The sequence below is a fragment of the Numenius arquata genome, chromosome 18 (genome assembly GCF_964106895.1).
Source record: "Numenius arquata chromosome 18, bNumArq3.hap1.1, whole genome shotgun sequence".
NCBI lineage: Eukaryota > Metazoa > Chordata > Aves > Charadriiformes > Scolopacidae > Numenius > Numenius arquata.
The window spans coordinates 7,851,477-7,866,730 of record NC_133593.1 but is presented as its reverse complement, the minus strand read 5'-3'; the positions used below and the strand labels follow the sequence as shown (position 1 = coordinate 7,866,730).

At 62.9% G+C, this 15,254-nt stretch overlaps 2 protein-coding genes across 9 annotated transcripts in view; both read left to right on the top strand.

Annotated features, from left to right (window-relative positions):
- SSH2 (slingshot protein phosphatase 2) overlaps positions 1 to 2,024 on the top strand; it is a 102,328-nt gene extending 100,304 nt beyond the window's left edge. The window contains 1 exon segment of the mRNA XM_074160510.1: positions 51 to 2,024. Within this exon segment, the coding sequence (XP_074016611.1) occupies positions 51 to 2,024 (1,974 nt within the window).
- Positions 2,025 to 8,420: 6,396 nt separating this feature from the next.
- CORO6 (coronin 6) lies at positions 8,421 to 15,101 on the top strand. Of its 8 annotated transcripts, XM_074160904.1 has the most exons (12): positions 8,425 to 8,467; positions 10,586 to 10,785; positions 11,407 to 11,529; positions 12,006 to 12,135; positions 12,217 to 12,398; positions 12,533 to 12,652; positions 12,859 to 12,978; positions 13,418 to 13,522; positions 13,618 to 13,763; positions 13,852 to 13,909; positions 13,994 to 14,218; positions 14,331 to 15,101. In XM_074160904.1, the coding sequence occupies exons 2-12, from the start codon at positions 10,588 to 10,590 to the stop codon at positions 14,451 to 14,453; spliced, it is 1,530 nt and encodes a 509-aa protein (XP_074017005.1). In that variant the 5' UTR covers positions 8,425 to 8,467; positions 10,586 to 10,587; the 3' UTR covers positions 14,454 to 15,101. The 8 variants fall into 8 exon arrangements, with proteins under 8 accessions (XP_074017006.1, XP_074017005.1, XP_074017007.1 ...); XM_074160905.1 differs by lacking the exon at positions 12,533 to 12,652 and having other exon boundaries at positions 8,421 to 8,467; XM_074160906.1 differs by lacking the exon at positions 12,859 to 12,978 and having other exon boundaries at positions 8,452 to 8,467.
- The last annotated feature ends 153 nt before the right edge of the window (positions 15,102 to 15,254 follow it).

Sequence of the window (15,254 nt, the reverse complement as noted above, 5' to 3'; positions counted from 1 at the left end):
ATGTCAGCGCAGCTGATCCACTTTGTAATTCTCCTCTTTCCGTGTTGCAGGAGGTCCCCGAGCTGCCTAGCACAGGCCATCTCACGAGATCCCACTCGGAAAATGCCATTTCTGTGAAGGAAATTATCACAGAGATAGAGTCAATCAACCAGGCAGCAGGACCTGCCCAGCAGAAAGAGGGTTCAGCCAACCTCACCCAGACGCCAAAGAGGAACACGGTGCACGACCTGCCAGTGGAGGCGATTTGGGCATCAGAAAAGGTGGAACAGAGCGAAGGAGCCTGTGCTGGACACCAGGAAAAGGAGAAGGACCCTGTGCAAGCTGAGCAAGAAGCTGCCCCCTCCCTGCAGCCATCTTCTGGTAAATCAGACCTGGAGGAAAGCAGCCCTGGGGTGGAGCAGCAAGAGCCTCGTGGTTCCATCAACCCTGAACCCAAGTGGTGTCCTGGCTCTGTCCGACGAGCCACCCTGGAGTTCGAGGAGCGCTTGAGACAGGAGCAGGAGCACCAACACGCATCCCCCGTCTGCGTCTTACCGACCCGCAAGAACTCCAGGAATGACTCTCCCGCTGCCGAGCTCCTGCTGCGGGGGAAGAGTGAGGAGCCGCCCCTGGAGCTGGCTCTGGAGGGTGACAAGGTGCAGGGTCCGGGCGCTGAGGAACTGCTGCTGCCTCCTGGGGCAGAGCTGCCTGCGGGCAGACACCTGCCTGCACCCCTGCCCACCTCGGCACTGGAGTCCCTGCCTGCAGAGCCCAGCCCGGGGCAGGAGGGAACGGCACAGGAACGCAGGACAGTGGTCTCTTTTGATGGGACGGAGGAGCCATCCCTGCCCTCTCTCCTCCCAAAGAGAATTGAAATAATCGAATACACTCCCACGGTCAAGTCTGCGGAGCGCCCTGACGCAAGCTGTGAGCAGGGCGGGCTGGCCACGGCCGTCCCGTCTTTAGATGAAAACTTGAACCCTTCCTTGTGCTCAGAGAAGGCACCAGCCTGTCCCAGAGCCCTGATGCTGGTAAATCTCTCGCTGCCAGAGCACGTGGTACACAAGCAGGACACCTTCACTTTGGGCAGCCCCAGCGAGGAAGGTGGTGGGTTATCTGTTCACCTTGGTGCTGCTTCCCCCTCTCCACAGGTGACCTCTACACCTTTGGCCAGCCTCGATCGCTCTTCTCACCCCTACGTAATTCACCTGGAAGGCGTCACCGAGCAGAGCACGGGTACAGACGATGAGCCAGTCACGCCGTGTGGCATTGAGGGAGATGCCACTCTCCCATTCAGGGACAGACCCCAGCCTCTCTGCACCTCGAGGCAGCTGAGCGGCGAGGACTTCACCAGCGAACACGTCGAAAACATGGACCTTCTGGACATCTCTTTCCTGTGTTACAGCCTTCCCCACAGCTCCAGCAGCCACAGCGTGGAGGAGCGCAGCAACAGCCCCGGGCTGGTCAAGCAGCGAGCCAAGGAAATAGAGGCTCGGATCCGGCATGCGGGGCTCACCACACCTTCCCACATGAAACGCTCGGCCTCCTTGGCCAAACTGGACTGCCTGGACCTCTCCAAGGATGACTTATCCGAGAGGGAGTCGGCCTCTTCCGATGCCAACCCGGTGCTTCTCACCTGCGTTGCCCTCGGTCAAGGCTTTCGTGGAGGGAGGTTGGAGGGGGGCTCGGAAAGCGCGTGTGGAAAACATCGCCTTTCCTCCCCGGAGCCCACTAGGCATTTTGTGGAACAGCTCAGAACAGCCGAGTGCATTGCCCAGAGCAAGCCGGTGGAGAGGCCGCTCGCTCAGTACGCCAAAGAGTGCGGCTCCAGCCAGCAGAGTTTGTTTTCCAGCGCGGATCCAACGTGGACTAGCTCCGAGGAGGGTCCTCCGCTGCTCCAGTTGCAGGTCCTGGACTCCTTGTCGCCGGCTCAAGGTCTGGCTGTCGCACCCCGGCAGCAGCACGGGAGAACTCACCCTCTGAGGAGGCTCAAAAAGACCAATGATAAAAAGCGGACAACCAATCCCCTCTACAATACTATGTGATCCTGAGCCCTCGGCTGTGATTTCTTACTGAGAACCCGTGGTGTTGCGTCCACGCAAGGGGCAGGTGTAATATAAGGAACATGCACTTTATTGGTTAATTTTATATATATTGTCATTTTACTGTTCCTGGCGCATGTAGGTGTGGGTTGGTTCTTCTGTGTGTGACTCTGACTGCAGGACTGTTTGGGTTTTTTTACGTTTTTTAACTCAGATAACCTCAAATGTTCTTTTTTTTGTTTTGTTTTGTTAGTTTGTTTTAAAAGAACACCTTTATCATGCAAACATTGATGTTGGCTTGCTTTGGCAAGGTGGAGTTTTGCTTAGAACCAGATCTTAGTTCCTAACTTGAATTTTCCCCATGACGCAAAATGGTGCTGAGCAGTTGTTGGGGTGAGAGCCCCCATAAATGTGAAGGCTGTGCCAAGGTCCCTTTCTTTGGCCTTTCTTTTACGTCTGCAAACTGGAACTCCACGATGCTGGCAGATCACTCACAAAGCTGCTTCAGGACAGACCCCCTGGGCTCCGTCTGGCTGGTGCATCCCCAAAAGGAGCACGCAGGGGTGAATCCTCCCGACGGACGGGCTCAGAAAACCCTCGGCTTGGCACCGAGATGAGTGCTCACCTCCCGGTGTGGGTCACGCAGAGCCCCCCCCTCTTTGGGGGCCAGAGCTCCTCCACTGGGCCAAGCTCACCTCTCCTCGGCTGCCCTGAACCAGCGGGTGAGAGGAGGAGATACCCCCCTCCCCAAAACCAGAGTGTTCTTTTAAAACAAACGCCTCGTTTAGGGTTTTAACCCTCCCATTACTTGAATACTGCTGTGGGCCTTCCAAGTTCATGGCCATATCATCTGTCCTCTGCCCTCCTGCTGCCTCCCCCCACCCCCACCCCGGCCCAAAAGTTGTTGGTGTCTCGTGCTGCCTGGGTTTCCCTCTCCCCTCCGCCACGCTCAAAGGCACTTCTGGTCTCTCCCAAACCTGGAGGCTGTGATCATTGTTACACGACGTGTTGCCCCTACTGAATGCAAAGCTTTGTCCTCTCTGCTGTCACTCCTAACACTCGACCTGGAGGGAAGATCTTTTCTGGAAGTTTTTTCTTTTTTTTTTTTTGCCTAAATTGTATATATGGTATTTATATAGATATTTTTTTTTTTTTGGTCATTTCTATGTTGGGTTTTTTTTGGTTTGGTTGTTGTTTGTTTTTTGTTTTTTTTTTTTAAAAAAAAAAAAAGGGCAAGACTGCATTCTGTAAACTGGAAAACAAAACCACCTTACTCAAACTCGATGCTGTTCATTGTAATCTGCACAGAAATGAGAGTGGATTTGACGTTGTCAGCTGTCTTCCCTTCCCAAAAGTGAGCCTCGATGCCAGCCTTTGCCAAATGTGTCCCTTCTCCCCTGGTCCTGCGTGAACCCCCGTAACCCCACTTGCGGGGAAGACGACTGTTTATCTACCCGTCTCCCTCCCGCTTGAAGCTGGGTTTCAGAAGTGCCAGTGGGACGTGGAAGGCCGTCGGCCGCTCCGAGCCATTCTGCAGGTTCTTGCTTCCCCGGAGAACCTGCCTTTGAAGGGTCTGCTCCAAATTTCAGCGAATTATTTTACGGTTCTTGAACGGTTTGGCTAAATCAAAGCTCCTTATTTCCAGCCCTGCATATCAGCAAGTTGTACGTGTGCTGTAGGAGCAGAGAGAGAGGCTCTCGGCCGTGGCAGGAGAGCTCTGGGTTCTGTCTGCAAGCCCCTTGGCAGGTTTGTGGCAGAAGAGCGTGTCTGAGCTGGTGTTTGGCTCTGGCCCAGACCTGCCCTCCGGGGAGGAGCGAAGCAGAGAGAAGATGCAGAATGGCTCCAGCTGCTGAAAGCCCAGCATGGAGAGGAAGCGGTGTGGGAGGAGCAGCAGACAAGGCCGTGCCTAGAAAGCAGCCCTGATGCTGCAGAGCTTTGCGGGTTCCGACGGGACGAGCTCATCTTGAGCCGGAGAGGAGCGCACGGCACTGGAGCGCTATGGAGTATTGGGAAGCAGCGTGTGGCTGCCCTGGGGTTGGGGTGTCCATAGGCCCCCGGCTTGCCCACAACCATCAGTAGATGATGGTTTAGCAGTTTGCAAGGTAATCCCACCACGCTGCCCTCCTGTAGCTCCCAAGGATCCTCCTGTGCTGCCTCACAGACCCTGCAGCCCAGGCACGGGGCCGTGAGCGTGTCTGTCCTTCTCCAGCAGGAATGTGCACTTCATCCCTCCCCAGGAGCCTCAGCTCTTCTGGGGGGGTTGTCACCTGTGCTAGCCGCAGGCTGGAGCGCAGCCCGAAGTAGCCCAACAGAGTCCTGTCTTGGGACAAATGGCACGTCATCCCAGGCCATTTCAGTTGCTAGAAGTCACCCAAGTGCCTGGCCCAGGAGGCCAGATACTTCTTTGGGACACTGAGAGAGACATGTGGCTTCTCCTAGCCAGCTCCAGCTGGCTTGGGAGCTGGGCAGAGAGTCTGGAAAGGCCAAGTGGCTCATGTCATCTTGTGAAGGACAATTTCAGTCCTTGCCTCCCCTGCAAACCCCACCAGAGCCTGCTGCCCACCATTTCTGACCCAAGGACATATCTGCCTGGGGATGGGGTGCCACCAAGCCTGCCCTGTGTTGGAGGGAGCGTGCTTGGCTGGTAACATTTCCTGGTGACAAGGATCTGCTTGGGAGGGGAAAGCCCTGTGTATAATTTGTTCCCTTGAGAAGGGAGGAGGAAGAGGATTGGGTTTCTTTGCCCAGCTTGATCTCAGGAGAAATGCTCTATAGGAAGGTTCTTCCATGCAGACTAGAAACGCTGCTGCCTTCCAATACTCTGCTGCTGGCCGGGTGCTCCAGCTGGGGAGAGCAGGGAAGGGACAAAGGCCCTCGCAGGGAGATGCTTTGCTGTGTCCTTGTCCTTGGCTCTGGCCCAGCACAACTCTGGTTTTTCTCTGGGAAGCCTGTGGACAGGCAGAGGGAGTCAGGGAAGGTGATTCTCTTGCAGAGTTATGAAGGCCTTGGAGGTCTGGAGGCTCTGACCGGGATGGCAGGAAGGGGAACGGGCTGGAGGGACATGTGGCATGCAGCTCTCGGGTAGCCCTGGCTCCTCCTTGGCCAGTGTCTGGGCAATGAAGGCACCAAGCTCCTGGCATCAGAGCCTGGGGATGGTTATGCCTTCTCCATGCTGGTGGCTCACGGGTGGGTGGTGGCTCACTCCTGGTTCTGGTGGGTGCCCCACGAGAGCTTCGTGTGACCTGCTGAGCACTACAGGGGAGCAGCACCCCCAGGGTGCTCAGCAGCCGACAAGCCTCGCTGATAGAGGGGTTTCAGGAGAAACGTGTTGTTTTAAGGGCATTTTTGTACAAAGCAACTGTTCTTTTGGTCTCTTGCAAAGCCCTCTTGGAGGACGCTTTATTGTTTACATTGACTCCTGTACAATATCTCAGCCATCGCCTCCCCCCTTGCCCGCCCCCTCTCTGGCTGTACTGTAACGTGTGAGCCTTGCACAAACGGATAGCGTGTGCGTGAAACTGGTTTTTACACTGCGTTCTGTTGCACTCGATGGTGTGTGTGTGTGTGTGTGTGTGTGTGCGCGCGTGTGTCCGGTCTGCTTGAGAAGTTGTGACATGTACAAATCTCTCCCCTGTCGGCCCTTTCCCCGGGGGGCCACGGTCCCAGGGGGTGGCAGGAGGGTCAGGAGGTGACGCCGCTTCAGGCTCGCTTGGATGTTAAACGGGGCAGGGATTAGCTCCGTGTCCCTCTGCCAGCAAAGGCCTGGTGGAAGGTGTCCCACCCCAGCTCTGGCTGCTGCTGGGGGCCTCCTGGGATGAGCGAGCCACCGGGAACGGGCATGGGCACTGGAGCACTGCATCTGCCCGTGGGCTCCGAGACCCCCTGCAGCTCTCCCAGCCCAGCAGCAGGAGGAATCCATACCTGCCGCAGGTCCCTGCTCTCCTCGTGGTGTGTCCTGCCTTAATCTGGTCGTAGCTCCACGCAAACCCCCACGCTTCTCCCAGGGGACCTCCCCCTGAGCCCTTGGTGGCGTGGGGCAGAGGCAGGCGCTGGAGGGATCCGGGCTGGGCAGAGGGCTCTCGGTTGCCCTCTGGCAGTGCTGCCAGCCCGCCCGCACTGCAGACATCTCTGTCGGCACAGAAGAAGGTGCCAGTGCCTTTTCTTTTTCCTTTATGGAGATGTGACGTCCGTGCGCTGGTTTGTAGGGACCGTCACCCCGGGGCTGGGTGGTTCCAAGCAGGAGCCCTCCGGGACGGCTGGTGGTGGAGTCGCAAACCGGGTAAGGGAGCGCTTCTGTCTGCCCCTCCTGCATCTTCCTTCGTGGCTGGGATCGTCCCCTTTCCCCCCTAAAGACTTTATGACCGATGTGCTCAGCTGTTTTTAAATGTGAACTTGTGCACTGATGTGCAGATTCAATGTTCTTGTTACCGAATGAATAAAGTTTTATTTTGAAGATGACACAGACGTGCTGCCTCCTGTTTGGGGTCGGGGCTGGGGGCCCTGAGTGATCCGGGCAGCAGGGGGGGCCTGGGGAGCCAGAGCGGGGTTGTTCACTCCTGTCACCTGCCAGAAGCGTACATGGACCCATCCTGTCCCAAATGACCTCCTGCGCAGGGCTCGAGGAGCTCTGCACCCAAGCGGATGCTCCCCCAGCTCCTGCTGCGGTTGCGGGGAAGATGCTGGGGGTTGTGTGTGTCAAACTCGGGATGCTGCGGGTGCCCTCGCTGCACGGCCGGCTGCAGGCGGAGGAGCTGTGGGAAAGGTCCTGGGGCTTAAGCTCCAAGGAGGATGCGAGGTTTTAGCCAGACCCACCATGGCCCACCCGGGAGCTGAGCCCAATCCGAGCACCGAACAACCGCAGCGCAAGTGGATCTCCGTGTTGGGAAACGGCCCATCTCGGGTGAGTTGGTTTTACTCTGTCGTGTCCCCTATGGTGGCAAGCAAGTGTGGCACAAAGGTCTCCCCGGGCTCCCTCTGGCCTGTCTGACCCTGGGGAGCAGCAGGTCTGCGAGCAGGGGGGCACAGAGAGTGCCAGATCCCCTGGAACTCAGCCTCACCGTCCCTGCATGAAGCTTCCTGCTTGGCCAGGGCTGAGCGGGCACCAGGGTGTGGGGCCAGAGGTGCAGGGCCATCCCTGGCAGGGGGTGGCAGTGTCCCTGGGGTGCCCTGTCCCTCCAATTCCCTCCGGCACTGGCTGGGGAAAGGTTTCCCAGGGCCTTTTCTCCCCGTGCTGGGGATGTGGCTTGGAATTTGGGACAAGGGACACAGGGTTTGCTCCATCCACAAGCTCCAAGGGCAGAGCAAGCCATGACTGTGGTGGGACAGGGCAGGCAGGGGGGGGCCTCTGCAGCCCCCTTCCTCCCTGCCACCCCTTTGGCTGGGTGAGCAAGGATGTCACCTTTTCCCTGCCTTTTTGCCAGCTGCCCCCTCCTGCCCGGCTCAGCCAATGCTCGTCCGGCTCTGCTCCGTGGCCTTGTAGGGTCCAGGACTTTGCTGCCTTTCCAGGAACCGTGGCTCCCCTCCCACGGGTCCCCGAGCCCTACAATCCCTTAATCCCCTTGGGCCAGGGCATCCCTGCGGGGCTGGGCTCTGCTAAATCCCAAATCTGGCTTTTGAATGTGCCTGTAACCACCCCGCTATGCAGGGCCGGGGCTGATGTGGGCTCAACCCCACGGGGTTGCAGCCCCCTTGCCCCTGGGGGGAGATGGTGAGCCCACAGGGTGCCGTGGGTATTGGGAGCCCCCGGGCCAGGCCACGGCGAGGGTCTCTGTGGGGCTGGGCTGGCCCCATGGTGCGGGGGGACCCATCACAGCCCTGCGGGATGCCCAGCAGCCCTGTGTCCCACTTGAGCCCTGGGCAGAGGTGACCCCGGGGGTGACAGCAGCCTGGGGGTGTCGAGGGCTGACCCTCCCCTTGCTTTCCCTCAATGCTTTAGGAAGATGCTACCTGGCAGGAATGGGGTAGAGGGGCTTCTCCTGTCCCCCCCCGCAGCGCTGAGCCATGGGGCTCCCACGCACCGTGCCGGGGGGGCTGCGGGCACCCTTGAGCCCCCCCCCCCCCTTTTTGGGAGGGAGCGAGTGCTGGCTGTGCCAGGGCTGCCCCCATCCCTGCGGGCACAGCGGGGGGGGCAGGCAGGGGGCCGGGGGCCGGGCAGGGTGCGGGGGCAGGCGGGGCCGGGCCGGGCCCCCCCCCCTCTCCCGGTGCCCGCCGCGGGGGGGCTGTACCGGCCCCGGCGCCCGGCTCGGCTCAGCTGTTCTCTGCGGCAGCGGCACTGCGCGGTGCCGAGCCCAGCCGCGCCGGGCGGAGCGGAGCGGGGCCGGGCCGGGCCGGGCCGAGGTGGGGGGAAGCGGAGCGGGACCGAGGGACCGGGGCGGGGGGGGGGGGGCCGGAGCCGGGCGGAGCCGAGCGGGACGCAGCGCCGGGCGCGGAGGAGCCGCGGAGCGCAGGTGGGAGCCGGGGCGCGGGCGGGCCGGGAACCGGCGGCGGGTACCGGGAGAGAGGGAGGGAGGGATGGAAGGAGGGAAGGAAGGGGCGGTGGGGCGCCGGGCTGCGGCCCCCCGGGCCCCCCGGCCCCTCGCCCGCCCGCCGCCCGGCAGGAGATGGCTATATTTGGAAAGTGACCTCTGGTCGTTCCCGAGCAGCCGCTGCGGATTCAATTGTGGCAACGTAATGGCACGGCCGGGGAGCGGGGAGCGGGGCTGTCCTGCCTGCATCGTGCCTTGCACCTTGCCTGCACCCCGCCTGTGTCACGCCCGTACCCCGCCTGCTCCCTACCTGCACCCCATCTGACCCCACTTGCACCTTGCCTGCACCCTGCCTGCTCCCTGCCTGCACCCCATCCGACCCCGCCTGCACCCTGCCAGTATCTTGCCTGCACCCCGCCTGCTCCCTGCTAACACCCTGCCTGCACCCCATCCGTCTGTCGTGCCTGCACCCTGCCTGCACCCTGTCTGGACCCTGCCTGCAGCCTGCCTGAACTCTGCCTGCACCCCATTCAGCCCTGCCTGCACCCTGCCTGCGGACTGCTAGCACTCTGCTTGCACCATGTCTGTACTCTGCCTGCGCCCCATTCGGCCCTGCCTGCACCCTGCCTAACTCTGCTCGCACCCCACCTGCACCCTACACCCTGCCTGCACCCTGCTCAACTCTGCCTGCACCGCACCTGCACCTTTTCTGCACCCCACACCCTGCCTGTCCCCTGCCTGTCCCCTGCCTGCACCCTGCCCAGCCGGCCAGGCCATCACCCTGTCCCCTGCGTGCCCACACCCCGAGCTCTGCGCCTGCTGGCAATGGATGAGGTGCTGCAAAACACCCGGAGGGTGTCCCCGCGGAGCCCACTCACTCCTCCCCAGGGCCGGGGACCGTGCCTGGGGCCGTGGGGGTGACACCAGCGGTGCCAGCGTCCAGCCCCCCCTTGGTAGCAGGGCTCCGGACCCCCTCAGCACCCGGCTCTGACCCGCACCCTCTCTGCCAGGCCAGGGGTGATGCTGAAGGGCCGTGGGGACCGCTGGGGGCACACAGGGACCAGGCAGATGTGCCTTGGTTTGGCACCACACATGCCCTGGCCAAAAGCCACCGTCTGGGACGTGGAGGAGCGGATCTGTTCCTACCTCTGCCCACACCAGCCCTGCAGGCTGGGGGCAGCGGTGCCCGGCCCTCCGGACTGTGGTTTGGTGGCTGGATGTGGCCCCTGGCAATGGCTGAGCCCCCAAAAGAGCACAGGGGAGTTCCCGGGGAGGTCAGTGGCTCGTGGGTGCTGCAGAGCCCCAGCTCCGGGAGCTTCGGGGTCCTGAGGGGCTCAGTGCCCCCAGGCAGGTCCCAGGAGTGGCACAGGCTTGGGAGGGAGATGGGTGGCTGCGGGCAGCATGCCTGGCTGTGGCCGAGGGCTGGAGACCCCACCGGGGCCGTGCTGAGCACGGGGGGGGCTCCTCTGACCCCCAGCACGTTCATGGGGCCGTGTGGCTGTGCCAGGTCCAGCCCTCACCCGGGGTCAGTGCCAGGTGGGCCGGTTGGGGGTGCAGAGTGGGTAGCACACATGGAGCCCTGGGACAGGAGACCTGTGGGGGGAGGGATGGGGTGGGCAACGCTGGAGGCACAGCCTCCCTCCTGGATGCTGGGTTGAGCCAGGTGCCCTCGTGCCACTAACGCAGGATAGTACAGAAGGGGACAAGCTGTGACCTGGTGCATGGCACCTCCGTGTCCACCCCAAAAATCCCCTCAGCCCTGCTTCTTCACCGTAGCTGCTCATGTGCCAACCCCAGTGCCAGCCGTGGGACACAGCACAGCCACAGGGCATGGCACAGCTGCACATCATGGCACACGTGGCTCCGGCTGCGGGATGCCCGGCCCCAGCACTTGCAGCACCCACACCCCCCTGCTGCCCTCGGTTCCTGCTGCGGGGTCGGGCACCATCCTGCACCCTCACCCACGCCATCTCCGTGTCCCCAGGCTTCCCCCTGTGCCCAGAGTAGGGGGAGGTCTCTCGGAGCATGAGGTCTCAGGGGGCTGAAACCCCTCCATGCTGTGTCGGGTGGGGGGTCATGGCCTGACCCTCTGCCCCCCAGCCATGAGCCGCCGCGTGGTGCGCCAGAGCAAGTTCCGGCACGTCTTTGGGCAGCCGGTGAAGGCCGACCAGATGTACGAGGACATCCGCGTCTCCAAGGTGACGTGGGACAGCTCCTTCTGTGCCGTCAACCCCAAGTTTGTGGCCATCATCGTGGAGTCTGGCGGCGGGGGGGCCTTCATCGTCCTGCCCCTCGCCAAGGTGAGCGGGGAGGCTGCCGGCATCTGGCCCCCCATGGAATGTATTGGGGGGGACATGCTGATGGGCTCTGCTTTTGGGGGGGGTGCTGTGGCCCCAGAGCCCCCCAGATTTGTCCCAAAATCCCTGTCCTCACATGGGGTCTTGGGGCAGAGGCAGCCTGGGGTGGTCATTGGCACCTGCAAAGGGTGACATCCCGGGGGCAACTGAGGTGATGCAGGAAACCCCCGGCTGATGTCTCCTCAGCCCAAATTCCCCAAGGACAGGGGATGCCCAGGGAGCATCCCAGTGGGGTGGGGGTCTGCCCTGCTCACCCTGGCAGAGGAGCTGGGAGGGAGTCCCCAGCCCCTCCTTGTCATCAGAGGGGACACAAAACAACCTCTCCCGAGGCACATCATTCCCTTCCATGTCCCTATGGGGCCTCGTGCTAAGTGAGCCCCATTCCCCCTCTGTGCCTCAGTTTCCCCCTTCAAGGCGGGTGCAAAGCTCTGGTCACTGCCGGGACAATCTGCATGTCCCCGCTTGTGCCATGGCCCCACATGGTGGCCGGGCTGGGGCTTGGAGGCCACCTGGCAGAGTCCCCCCTGGCTGCTGGGGACTCATCCCAACACCTCGATGTTGCAGACGGGACGGGTGGACAAGAACCACCCGCTGGTGACGGGACACACGGCGCCCGTGCTGGACATCGACTGGTGTCCCCACAACGACAACGTCATCGCCAGCGCCTCAGAGGACACCACTGTCATGGTAAGGGGATGGATCCCGGGCGGGAGGGGTGGGGTGGCCAGCGCTGGGGGAGCAGCACGGAGCATTCCCCCCCCCCCCCCCGCCTCCTTCGCCGCCTGCGAAGTGTCACTGGCCTATTTTTAGCCCCGGTGCCATGCGTTCGCGCTGGCGGCGGCTGCTCTCTCCATGATGCAGCAGTTTGTGCTAAATATACCCGCCCCGGCGACTCAGCACCCAGGAATAGCTGGGGGGGGGACACGACACACTGGGGGCTGCACCCCAGCCATGCCCCCCTCCCTGTGCCCACCAGCACCCCGACTGCTGGGGATGCACCCTAGGATGCAGGCGCTGCTGCCGTCCCCTTGCCACCCTCCCTGCAGCCTGAGCTGGGATTAACTATGAGGTTAATTGGCTTCGAGGGCCTCAGCCGCTTAGCGCTCACCCGCGGGGTGATCCCCGCTGCCTCACTCTCTGTGTCCGTCCCGTCCCCCCCCCAGGTGTGGCAGATCCCCGATTACGTCCCCGTGCGCAACATCACGGAGCCGGTGGTGACGCTGGAGGGACATTCCAAGCGGGTGGGCATCATCTCGTGGCACCCCACCGCCCGCAACGTCCTGCTCAGCGCAGGTAAGGGGGTCCCGGGTCACCCTCCCTGGGGTCGAGGGGGATCCGTGGGGTGACAGCGTCCACCCCATCGTCCCTCTGCAGGCTGTGACAACCTGGTGATCCTCTGGAACGTGGGCACGGGGGAGATGCTGCTGGTGCTGGAGGACATGCACACCGACCTCATCTACAACGTGGGCTGGAACCGCAACGGCAGCCTCCTCGTCACCACCTGCAAGGACAAGAAGGTCCGTGTCATCGACCCCCGCAAGCAGGAGATCGTGGCGGTGAGTGTCCCCACCGTGTCCCCCCACCATCCCACCGCGGGGTCCCCCCCCCCTCTATGCCTGCCTGACCCTACTAACCCCCCGCACCCGCGCGTCTCTGTCTTTGGTTTTTAACCCGCTAACGGCCGGCGCAGGAGAAAGACAAACCGCACGACGGCGCCCGCCCCATCCGCGCCATCTTCATGGCCGATGGCAAGATCTTCACCACCGGCTTCAGCAAGATGAGTGAGCGGCAGCTGGGCCTCTGGGACCTGGTATGAGATGGCGGCTCCTGCCCGGCCAGCGCCGCCCCGGGGACACACCGGGTACCGGGGATGCTCTCCGGCAGCACGTGCACCCCCAGAGCCTCATGCACTCCCCAGGAGCAGGACTCAGCGGCTGTTTTGGAGGACAGATCTGGGTTCCCCGTCACTTCCCCCCCTTCCCCTGCCCCCTGCTGACTCTCTCCCCCTCCCCCCAGGAGAGGTTTGCCCCCCACGAAGGGCTGAGGCCCGTGCGGGCCATCTTCACGCGGGAAGGACACATCTTTACCACGGGCTTTACCAGAATGAGCCAGCGGGAGCTGGGCTTGTGGGACCCGGTAACGAGGCCGCATGGAGTGCTGCCCCGGGAACTTGGCCCCCCCCCCCCCCCCCCCCCCCGCCTCTGACCCCCTGCCCACCCCCCACCCTGGGATGGGGTGCCTGCTGCATCCCCAACCCCCTCCCCCAAAAAAGATGCCAAGTTCCCAAGTGTGCTGTGCTGTGCCGGGTGTGGGGGTGTGGGGGACACAGGGAGGGCTGGGGGTGGGGGGCAAACCAGGCTGGGGTGCACCCAGTCATGCAGGTAAGCAGGAGTGGAGGGGGGGGGTGCTGGGGGGGGGGCATGCCAAGCTGCCTGCCCAGAAGGTTGTGTACCCCGGGGGGGGACACACAAGCCCTGTCCCCGCAGTGTGCTGTGGCTAATGAGTGTGACTAACAGAGACGGGGGTTTCAGGGCTGCCATTCACACACACCCCCCCATCTGCTCCGGCCCCACAGAAAAACTTTGAGGAGCCCATCGCCCTGCAGGAGATGGACACGAGCAACGGGGTCCTGTTGCCCTTCTACGACCCAGACTCCAGCGTCGTCTACCTCTGCGGGAAGGTAAATCCCCCCCGGGGCACACCCACCCCGTGCCACCCTGTCCCTGGGGGTCTGGGGGTGTCGGGGCCAGCTGACACCCGTCCCCACACCTGCAGGGTGACAGCAGCATCCGGTACTTCGAGATCACGGACGAGGCACCCTACGTGCACTACCTGAACACCTACAGCAGCAAGGAGCCACAGCGGGGCATGGGCTTCATGCCCAAGCGCGGGCTGGACGTCAGCAAGTGCGAGATTGCCCGGTGAGAGCCGGGAGGGGGGGCCTGGGGGGAGGCGGAGGGGTCGGGGTGTGGGGGTGGCCAGACCCTGACCACCTCTGCCCCAACGCAGGTTCTTCAAGCTGCATGAACGCAAGTGTGAGCCCATCGTCATGACGGTGCCACGAAAGGTGAGCCCACGGGGGTCCCAGGGGACATGGGGGCATCTGGAGGGGGTACACCACATCTCACCGCCGTCTCCCTCACCCCCGCAGTCAGACCTCTTCCAGGACGACCTGTACCCCGACACGCCGGGCCCCGAGCCAGCCCTGGAGGCGGACGAGTGGCTGTCGGGGAAGGACGCGGAGCCCATCCTCATCTCGCTGCGGGACGGCTACGTCCCTGTCAAGAACCGGGAGCTGAAGGTGGTCAAGAAGAACATCCTGGACAACAAGCCCCCCCCAGGCCCCCGGCGCAGCCACTCCACCTGCGAACCTGACGTGAGTATCCTGGGGACGGGGACTTCATGGTGGGGCTGTCCCCCTGCCTGGGGTGGGGTTGGGGGGGGGCAGAGGGGGCTCCCCAGTGACCCCACATGTATCCTCCCTACAGCGGCCAGCCTTGGAGGAGGTGCTGGAGGAGATCCGTGCCCTGAAGGAGACAGTCCAAGCGCAGGAGAAGCGCATCTCCGACCTGGAGAACAAACTCTGCCAGTTCACCAATGGCACGGACTAGCGTGGTGGCGATGGCCACAGCCACGGCCACGGGCAGGGCGAGGACTGCCTCGGCCCCCCCGGGGATTAAAGCCGAGTCCCCGCAGAGGGCAGGAGCCCAGAGCCGTGTTCTTTCCCAGGAGCGAAGGCTGCAGGGAGGGGATCGGACCCTGACACCACCCCCCACAACAGGCAACAGTCGCATCCTGCTCCTGGGGTGCACATCAACACCCCGCTGCAGTGCCTGGGGGGGTCCCACTTTGGTGCCCACGGGCTGGGGCTGCTGAGCACCCCTCCTCAGGGACCTACAAGCCGGGCACCAGCATCCTCACAGGATGGGGGCTGCAGGGCCCCCCCAGCTAGGATGCACTTGGGTATACGGTGCTAAACCCCCCCTCCCATAGCCCCCCCCGCCCCTTTGCCCCCCTCTACGGGTGCTCCCAACCGGCTCTTTGCTCCTGGGTCCCCCTTTAATAAAGGCCTTGGCCACCTGTGGCCGTGTGGCCAGTACCGGGGATGTGGGACCACTGTGCTGGGGGGGCCCTGCCTGCACCCCCCTGCCTGCACAGCCCCGGCGCAGGCAGAGAGAGGCCGAGAGAGACAAACATTAAAGAGCATTTATTGGTGTTGGCCGCGGTCGGAGCTGCTCGGGCTCCCCCGGCCCTGGCCCAGACGTTGCTTGTGGGGTGCGTGGGGGGGAGGGGGCACTGGCTATGAAAAGTCCCAGGGGAGTGAGCCTGGGCCCCCCCGCCCCCCCCCACTCTCCCCCACCCCATGGCCCCCAGCCCCCTGTGTGCAAAGAGGAGCAGCCCGGGGCGGGGGG